Below are 10,249 nucleotides of genomic sequence, written 5' to 3' on the forward strand. Positions count from 1 at the left end.
ACAGTTGTGAAAGAAGATATAGAGCAAAAGGAAAACATCACCAAAAAACAAAGTAAGTGAAAATAGTATGCTTTGATATGCATTCAGAGTCCGTCAGCTCTTTATCTGAATGTGGATAGCATTTTCCTTCACGAGTCCTTTGTAATTGTCTTGGATCATTGTATTGCTGAGAAGAACTAAGTTATAGTGGTTCATTACACAGTGTTGCTATTACTGTGTACAATGTTCTGGTTCTGCTTATTTCACTTTGCGTTAGTTCATACAAGTCTTTTCATGTTTTTCTGAAATCTTCCTGCTCATCATTTCTTTTTGCACAATAATATTCTATTACATTCATATACCACAACTTGTTCAGCCATTCATAGGAAGGGTATCTTAAGTATAGTCGCATTCAGGCTGGGTGGGGGACATAGTCCCAGAGAAGACAGTCTAGGCAAAGTTTCTTCTCCCACACCTCAGATTCCTCAGCTAATGTGAATTCCATGAGGGCAGTAATTACATCTTATTTAATTTTTTTTGTCTCTCTCAGTACTTAGTACAGTGAGTACTCTGCATATAGAAAGTACTTAATGTTTGTTGAATTTGGATCTGTGACATGAAGACATTGGACTAGAAAAATCTCTAGCCTCATAACAAACTCTGACATCCTAATTCTATTATTCTGTTCTATAGTCTAAGGTCCTTGCCAGCTCTGGTATCCTTTGTTCAAAGTTCTAAGTCTTTCTGAATTCTGACATTCTATATTCTATGGCCAAATGTCCATTTCAGCTCTGACTCCTCTCTATTCTATGTTTTAAGGGCCCTCCTAGCTCTGATATTTCTACCTGGCTGCCAAGGGTTTTTCTGACTGTATAGTACATATTCTGGGCTAGCTCTAGGAGGCAGTATGCATATACTGCAGAACCTGGAGTTAGAAAGACTTGAATTCAAATTTGACCTCAAACACTTATTTAGCTGTATGACCCTGGGCAAGTCACTTAACTTCCATTGAGGCCTCAGTTTCCTTAGTGGAGGTGCTGAGGCTGAGATTGAGACTCTTCTCCGCTACCACTTTGGGAGAAGACTTCCATCACTCAAGTTGCCAGACACTTGGAATCTTGGGTTCTGAACCAGTCTGCTATCTTAGAGACGATCCATAGGACAAGGACCAAGTTTCTTCAAAACCAGTCTGAACACACTCCCTATGCAATGTCGCTCCAATTCATCCAGTCACTTTCAAAGACGTCTTAAGTGATCAAGCACTTTTTGGCAACCTTCCTCTCAAACCTATGATTGACTGATTCCATAAAGAAGTGTTCTTACCTGGGTAAGGTATCTCATCAGCTACTTTAAGTGGGATGGAGTGATTGACTCAGCCAATCCCTCCTGATGCTGATGTTCTATGTTCAAGGGCCCTCCCAGCTCTTACATTTGGTGTCCTGTAGTTTAAAGTCCCTTTCATTTCTCTAATTTCTATGCTTTTCCTTCCTCAAAATTTTTTTTAGCCCACTTCGTCTGGATCTCTCTTTTTATTTCTTTCACATTAAACTTACCTACCTCTTCCCAGGGCATGGTGTAGGCCAGAGAATCTGTGGCCTCGAGACCACATGTGGCCCTGTAGATCCTCAAGTCCAACCCTTGATGGAATCCAAAGTCCCATCAAAGAGCCGCACTTGAGGATCTAGAGAATCACATGTAGCCTTGAGGCCACATGGCCCCCATTCCTGGGGTAGGCAGTGTCTGTCCTGCCTTTCTAAGCTGGAAGGGTGCTTGACTTCTAGATGGAGTGTGTTTGGGGAAGGAGACCCTCTCCTCAGTGAGGATTAGTATTGCTTGAGCTCCCAGGGTGAGAGTTTGGGAAGGAGAAAGGAGGGAAGGGATTATATAGCACACAGAAAGGGATTATATACCAGGGACTGTGCTAAGTACTGTCTATAAATATTATTTCATTTTGAGCCCCACAACAACCCTTGAGAAGTAGGGGTTATTTATGTCATTATTATTATTATCCTCATTTTACAGAGGAGAAAACTAAGGCAAACAAGTGACTTGCTCAGGGCCACACAGCTTGATTTGAACTCAGGTATTCCTGCCTACAAGCCTAGGGCTCTAAGCCACTGAGCCACCAGTTGCCTCTAGTCTGAGGCTCTGATTCATTTCTTCTTGGCCAGCAGTACCTGGTCCTGAACTTAACCTTGCAGAAATTGGACTCATTTTAGGCATTTTCATGGCCTGATTTTAACACTCTCCTACTCTATTGTCTATAACACATCTATTCTCATGTCATAATAATCCCCTGTCCACCCCTCCCCCCCATTAGATTATGCACTCCAAGTTCTGTGGCAGTTTCTAGCTTTGAACCTCTTGTACTGCAGAAAGAGCCCTATAGGTAGGAGATCATCAATAAATGTTGACCAAAGGGAATGGAGTTGTACTTAGTTAAGCCTCAGACCCTGTTCTTAAAGCCCAGTTGAGCCAGGGCCTGGAAGGTGTAAAACAGAGAAAGGAAGTGAAGAGAAAGGGGATATTCCAGGCAGCTACTGCTATGAAATGCATGCAAATTTACCCCTCTCTTAGTTTTCCACATCCTGGCAACCAAATTAGCAGCCCTAATATCTCCAAAAGAGCCCTAGCCTGGGCGAGAAACTCCTGATGCCCCCAGTAGAGCCTAGAGCCGGGTGCTAGATCAGAAGAGCTCCCCAGATCACCTAAGGTCCTGCTTTAGGGAGAGAGGGGATTTGGAGGCAGATGCTGGTAGAAATTCTAAGGGCTCCCCCAATTTTTTCACTTCCTCTTGCTCTTTGAGTTAGACACATACCCTTACCAGGAACTCAGATCATGCTGTCTTATGCCCTTGGCTACCAGCTTTGCTTCTTGGACCTGAAATTCTGCTGCCATCAGATCAACTTTTCCTCAGCTCCAGAGAGCCATGGTAAGATTTCAGATTTTAGTGACCAGACTGGCAGTGCCTTGGCCATTGCTTTGTCTCTGGAGGAGGGTGGTTCTTGGGATATGGGGGAAAGGTTTGGGATACACAGGGGAGTTGGTTTCAGGAGGTTTGAAGGGGGAAAGGGAAACTAGTTAAGATAGCTGATGGATGTTCCTGGAGTTCTGGAAGATGGTTATATATTGGGGACACTCTGTTCTATTCTTGTTGTTTGTGTCCTTTGACTCAAACCTAGTTTCCTTTTTACTGCATCAAGGTGGTCCCAAATGACTCAGAGTGGAAGGATCGTTGGGTGTGTGTGTATGTGTGTGTGTGTGTGTGTGTGTGTGTGTGTGTGTGTGTGTGTGTGACTATGAGCTAGGGACAGTTTTCCCTTACACAGTATCTCCAGTTCATCACCAGGGTTCCCAGTGGCTGAAGGTATTGGCTAGCTGCCTGGGACCCTATGACATGGAGTAGTTCAAGGGTTGGGAATCTGTGACCTCGAGGCCACATGTGGCCCCCTAGGTTCTTAAGCATGGCCTTTAGACTGAATCCAAACTTCACTTCTTTAATAAAAGTATTTGTTCTGTGAAATCTGGGCTCAGTCAAAAGGCCACACCCGAGGACCTAGAAGGCCACGTGTGGCCTCAAGGCCACAGATCCCCCCACCCTTGGAGTGGTTACTCCATGGGCAAGCATTTCATGGGCAGTATGCCCCTTCCCAAAGAGAGCTGGGTCCACCAGTAGTATCCTCAGTTTCTCCTTTCCTGTTGGTATTGAAGAGTAAAGGGAAGGCATGGGGGCCCACAAAAGAGATAAAAAAAAGGCTCAAGGGAAGAGAGATAAGTCAATCTTTTGGCCACAGAGAAACAGAAAGCTTCAGACCTCAAATGGGAAAAGAGAAGTGAGGGATAAGAAAGAACCTTTACTCTACCCCCACCACACACATAAGAAACACACTTCAAAAATGGGAAGGAAGGAGTCCTCATCCCAAGCAGCTCAGCAATGGAAACTAATGTCAGAAGCCTGGTGTGGTTTTTGAGGCCCTTCCACAGTTCAGGCAGCTGCTCTTTCTCATTCTGCCTGGCTTCAGGGAGGCCTCTTTGGTTAAGGAGGGCTGTCTCCAGACCTGAGAGGTCAAGCCCAAGCAGAACCACAGACTGAATGACGAAAGCTGAGGCCTCAGGGATAGTGGCACCTTCCCACTGTTTGGTTTTTCTTAAACCAGCTTGGTGGGTCGGGAATACTTTCCCGCTCTCTCTTAAGATTGTGGGTAAAAATACTCTTTGTGCTTATTGAGGCATGAAGGACTCTTTGTGACCCCGTGGACCACAGCACACCAATGGGGTTTTCCTGGGAAAGATACTGGAATACTTTGCCATTTCCTTCTTCAGTAGATTAAGGCAAACAGAGATTAAGTGACTTGCCCAGGGTCACAGAGCTGGTAAGCATCTGAGGCTGGATTTGAACTCAGGTCTTTCCGATTCCAGACCCAGTACGCCGAGCCATCTAGTTGCTTCTAAAGATAGTCTTACAGCCCTTCAAGTCTTGGGGTCCAGTGCCTTCTAGCTCTAAGAGTTAGGCCTTCATTTTTATTCACTTCAACATTTACTGACCGTCCACTGTGGACAATGCTCAGGAAAGTTGCTAATAATAATAATCAATAACAAAAGCACTCATGTAGTACTTTATATATGTTATTTCCTTTGATCCTTGCAACCACCCTGTGACACAGATGCTTTTATTATCCCCATTTTATTGATGCGGAAAGTAAGGCTAAGAGAGACTAGATTTCTTGCCCAGGGTCCCACAGCTAGTAAGTCTGGAGCAGGATTCGAACCCAGGTCTTGACTCCAAGTGCAGCACTATATACATTGTGCCCTTCCTTGCCTAACTCTTTATTTTTGAGGTCCTTATTTGAATTCAGCCTTCTCTTTCCATTGTCCACAGAAGGAACCACTTAGTTATACTGTCCAGTAGGGTAACTGCTGGCTTCCAGGGCAAGGAAGCCCTGAAACTGGAAATCAGGACTTTTGAGTTTTAGCCTGGGAGCTGCCCATGATCAGCTAGATGTTTCTGAACAAGTCACTCCGTTTGTGTCGGCCTCGGGTCCCTGCTATGCAATGAGGGTGCTGGATTGGATGTTTCTCTAAGGTGGAAAATTCTGTAGAGATGGGGTTGAGTCAAGGGAGCCTAAGGGAAAGAACCAGGAGCCATGGGACTTTCAGAAAGGGAGTAGGGTTTAATGACCACGAGGGAGGGGACCAGGGGATCGGCTGGAATTATTTCTTTTCTTTTTTTGGAGCTATTTCTTAACCTCTTCCCTCTTTCCTTCCCGGTTTGACTCCCCTGCAGGGTTCTAGATGTGGTTTCTCGGACTTGGGGTTTTGCCTGATCCCTCTCTTGGCCCTAGCCTTAGCTGTGGCTGCCACCAATTTTCCCCAGTTTCTGCCTTGCGAACTTCAGCCTTATGGAGTGGTGGACTGCGATCGGCGGAGCCTAGGCTTCGTCCCCTCCTTCGCTGGGGCAACTCCGACAGCCTTGGCCAAGGTCAAGACCCTTCTGCTCCGGCACAACCACATCAGCCACCTCCAGCCGGCTCACTTCACGCATTTGCGTAGTCTGCGCCAGCTCTTGCTCAGATGGAACTGCGCGCCCACCATCCTCACGACCCTCCGCCTGCCCTGCCGGATGGTCATCGAGCCAGGCACCTTCCTGCAGCTCCCCGAGCTGAAGCTCCTCGACCTATCAGGGAACAGCATCACGTCGATACCTGACCTGCCGCCGTCTCTGACCAGCCTGGTCATCAGCTACACCATGATCCTTGCTCTGGACTCGGCCACCTTCTCGAGACTCCCCGGCCTGCGCTCCCTCTATATGGATGGCAACTGTTACTACAAGAACCCCTGTGACGGGAAGGTGGACGTGCCGCCCGGGGTACTGGCCAACCTGAACCACCTCACCAACCTGTCCCTCAAGTACGACAACCTGACGACAGTCCCTAGGGGGCTGCCTGCCAGCCTCCAGATGCTGCTGATCTCCTCCAACCGCATCGTAAGCTTATCCCACCGAGACTTTGCTGGCTTCCCAGCCCTGCGAGTGCTGGACTTGAGTAGGAATTGCCGGCGTTGTGACCAAGCTTACAATCCGTGTGAGGAATGCCCAGAGGGGTACCCCAAGGTGGACCCGGACGCCTTTAGCCATCTGGGAGCGTTAGAGGGCCTGGTGCTGAGTGACAACTCTTTGAGTCAGCTTGACTCACGCTGGTTTCAGAACCTGGGCAATCTCACCGTGTTAGACCTCAGTGGGAACTTCCTCTCTGAGGACATCACCAACACCACGGCCTTTCAAAGCCTGACCAAACTGAAAAAACTAAAGCTATCCTTCAACTACCACAAGAAGGTGTCCTATGCCCAGCTCCACCTGGCCCCCTCCTTCCAGAATCTGACATCCCTGGAGGTGTTGGATATGACAGGTATCTTTTTCCGATCCCTCACTCTTGCCACCATCCAGCCCTTGCTAGGGCTCCCCTCCCTCCGGAAGCTTCTCCTGCCCATGAACTTCATCAGCAAGGCTGAGCTGTCTATCTTTGGCCTCTTCCGCTCTCTGAAGTATGTGGACTTGTCTGAAAACAAGGTGACAGGTGCAAGCAATGTGAAAAGTGTGAACGTAGAACCAGCAGCCAGCCCAGAGCTCCTTCTAAAGCTTGAGAGAACTCCCCAGGACCATCCTCCTGTTTCTGAGGACTTTATGCCCCGCTGTGACTCATCCAATTTCACCCTAGACCTTTCCCAGAACAACATGGTGACCATCCATCCAGAGATGTTTAATCGGCTCTCTACTGTTGATTGCCTGAGGCTGTCCAGCAACAGCATCAACCAGGCAGTCAATGGTTCCCAGTTTAGCTCACTGACCAACTTGTGGCTGCTGGACTTGTCTCAAAACAAGCTGGACTTGTATCATAGCAGATCGTTCACTGAACTGCCCCACCTCAAGGCTCTGGACCTCAGCTTCAACAGCCAGTCCTTCCAAGCTCATGGCATCGGCCACAATCTGAGCTTTATAAGACATCTCCCTAACCTGCAATATCTTAGTCTGGCTCACAATCAGATCTATGCCAGGGTCTCCCAGAGGCTCTCCAGCAACTCCATAGAAGCCCTTGACTTCAGTGGTAACCTGCTGAGTAGGATGTGGGCTGAGGGTGACCTCTACCAACACTTCTTTCAGAATCTCAGCAGACTGACCCGGCTGGACCTGTCCCAGAACAAGCTTCGCACTCTGCCAGACCGCGTCCTGGCCCATCTGCCCAAGAGCCTCCGTCTGCTCTGGGCCAAGAACAACCACATTACCTTCTTTAACTGGAGCAGCCTGCACTTCTTGCCTTCCCTGGAGGTGCTTGACCTCTCTGGGAACCTGCTGGACCGCTTGGCCACGGGTCACATCCCCAGCAGCACCCAGCTTCACACCTTGGACCTCAGCAAGAACCACATTAGCTTCATCCCCCAGGGCTTCTTTACCCCAGCCAGTAAACTGCGGGTACTCAACTTATTTGGCAATGTTCTGAAGACCTTGGACCGAGGCTGGTTTGGGAGTCTGGCGCTCTCCCTGCAGGAGTTGGACATTGGGGCTAACCCACTACATTGTGAGTGTGACGCCACCTTCTTAGAGTTCTTACTGGAGATTCAGGCAGCTGTGCCTGGACTCACCAGCAAGGTGGTATGTGGGAGCCCCATCCCGCTCAGTGGCAAGAGTGTCTTCATGCAGGACCTGCGTTTGTGCCTGGATGTGAGGCTGGCCTGTAGCTGCTTTGCTTTCTCCCTGCTGGCCACACTGCTGACCATAGCCATGCCTATCCTACAGCGTCTGTTTGGCTGGGACCTGTGGTATATCTTCCATCTGGGCCTAGCCTGGCTGCCGTGGCGAGTCTGGCAGAAACGGAAGACCTCTGCTCATTCCTATGACTACGATGCTTTTGTGGTGTTTGACAAGGCCCAGGAAGCTGTGGCTGACTGGGTATACAACGAGCTGAGGGTGCACATGGAGGAAGGGAAGGGCAGGGGGAAGGGGCGGCTTCAGTTCCGCCTGTGCCTGGAAGATCGGGACTGGCTGCCTGGGAAGAGCCTCATTGAAAACCTTTGGGACTCTGTGTACAAAAGCCGCAAGACCCTCTTTGTGCTGTCTTCTCGGGGCCGGGCAGTCAGCCAGCCAGTCAGTGGCCTGCTTCGGGCTACCTTCCACTTGACCCAGCAGAAGCTGTTGGATGACAAGCAAGATGTAGTAGTGCTGGTTATCCTGAACCGTGCAGCCCGCAAGTCCCGCTACGTTAGGCTCCGCCAGCGCCTCTGCCGCCAGACCGTCCTCTTCTGGCCTCACCAACCCAGTGGCCAGGACAGCTTCTGGGCCCAGCTCTGCACTGCCCTGGCCACAAACAACCAGAGCTTCTATAACCAAAACTTCTGCCGGGGACCCTGAGATCTCCCTGGGAGGGTGTGTGGGGTAAGGGCAAGGGAAGCCCTTCTGGGTTAAACAATCAGCAAGCATTTATTAAGTGCCTACCGTCTACCTGTCATTGGGAATACAAACAAAGTGAAACAGTCCCTGTCCAGTGCTTAGGACAGTGCCTGGTACACAGTCAGTGCCTAATCAATGCTTACTGATTGACTGCCCACAAGGAGTCTACATTCTATTGGGAGGAGACAACTGTACATAGATAAATACTCAGTCTATTTCAGGGGATAGGAGTGGGGAAGGTACTAGCAGTTGGGAAGCTCAGGAAAGGGTTAATGCAGAAGGCAGTGCATGAACTGGGTCTTCAAGGGCACTAGGAATTCTAAGAGGTGAAGGGGAGGGAGCATTTCAAGGGGATTTGCTTGGAATGAGAGGAATAGAAGGGACATGGCTTGAGAATCACTTCTGGGGAAATAGAGTATGGGGAGGGTTTGGGGCAGAATTTCTGGGAAGAGTCAGGAAAAGGAGATGGTTTGGGGTTAATTAGGGAAAGGGAAAGAGAATTCATTGTTCTTAATTCATTGTTTGTATTTATGGGAGTATATGAACATGGATGGGGAAAAATTAACTTTATTTTTCATTAACCTCTAATTAAAATTTAGTACTACCTTCAATTATTTAAGGACCTTATTCTGAGAAGGGGCCCATAGGTCTCACCAGGGCCTGTGACCCCCAAAAAGGTTAAGAACCTCTGACTCAGTGAAAATTTGCAATTGAGAAATAGGGAAGGAGGGGGGTGTGGGGATAAATTTCACTTGAGAGGGAAGGAGGATTATTTGCAGATCATTTTTATTAGAGAAAGAGAAAAGTAGAATGGTTTGTGGATAATTACTTTCTTTTTTATAGAGGGGTTCATTTCCATTGACAAACAGAGAAGGAAGATGATGACTTATGTCTTATTTCAGTGGGAGAATTGAGACAGGGTTTTATTTACCGGGAAGCCCCTTGGGACAAGTACACTTATAAAGGCAGCAGGATGGCTTGGGGACCTTCTGGAAGGCACTGTAGTGGATAACCAAATGATACCTACTAAGCCCTGACTATGTGTTCAGCACCTTGCTCCTCTTCCCACCTTTACCTAGCTCTGAGAGGTTTAGGAATCAGAGTCTGTGTGTGTGTGTGTGTGTGTGTGTGTGTGTGTGTGTTTTGGGAAGGGGATTCAGTCTCTAGGCCCATAGCCTGAGTAAATGGATCAAACACTTTGTTGGGACTGGAGACAGAGGATGCCAAGATGCCCATGGCTGGATGCCTGGGAAGGGAGGGAGGAAGGAGTGAGAAACAGCTCTGAGGACACTTTGGTATCATAGTTTCACCAGTAAGGGGCCCTACATGAAAGTTATATCCAGATCTAGGGAAGTATTAACTCACCTCTGGCAGGGGGGGAGGTGGAAAGAATCCTGGTTATTGGAGCATAGGATTTAGAAAGAGAAAGGGTCTTATAGCACAACCTTCTCATTTTATGGACAAGGAAAGTGAGGTCCAGAGAGAAGTCCATAGGTATCAAGTGGCAGGAAGAAACCTGGGAATTTGGCTCCAATTCCAACTCTCTTTAGCTCCGAGGCACTTTGTCACACAGCCTCACCCTCCACTCCTACCCTGTCCAGGCCTCAGTTTCACCATCTATGCAGCAGATAAATAACTTTCGCCCTGCCTGTTCCAGACTGTTGTAAAGCTCCATGAAGACAGTGGACAGAAAAAGGTTTTGCAACCTGTTTGGCAGCATAGGAGAGTGTTCTGATTCTGTCCTTTGGTGACCTGCCCCTGCCATGACCCCAGGATAAATGGGGACAGAAGGGAGAGACAAGAGACTCTGAGTTCAAGTAGGAGGCTGAA

General features: G+C 48.3%; 1 protein-coding gene across 1 annotated transcript; it reads left to right on the forward strand.

Annotated features, from left to right (window-relative positions):
- The first annotated feature begins 2,528 nt into the window (after positions 1-2,528).
- Positions 2,529-9,480, forward strand: TLR9 (toll like receptor 9). Its single transcript, XM_069095568.1, has 2 exons — positions 2,529-2,911; positions 5,264-9,480. Exons 1-2 carry the CDS (start codon positions 2,909-2,911, stop codon positions 8,378-8,380), a joined length of 3,120 nt encoding a protein of 1,039 aa, XP_068951669.1. The 5' UTR covers positions 2,529-2,908; the 3' UTR covers positions 8,381-9,480.
- Positions 9,481-10,249: the final 769 nt, after the last annotated feature.

The sequence above is a fragment of the Petaurus breviceps genome, unplaced genomic scaffold (genome assembly GCF_028583685.1).
Source record: "Petaurus breviceps papuanus isolate PSGF00001 unplaced genomic scaffold, PetGlider_PUasm1.0 227, whole genome shotgun sequence".
Lineage (NCBI taxonomy): Eukaryota > Metazoa > Chordata > Mammalia > Diprotodontia > Petauridae > Petaurus > Petaurus breviceps.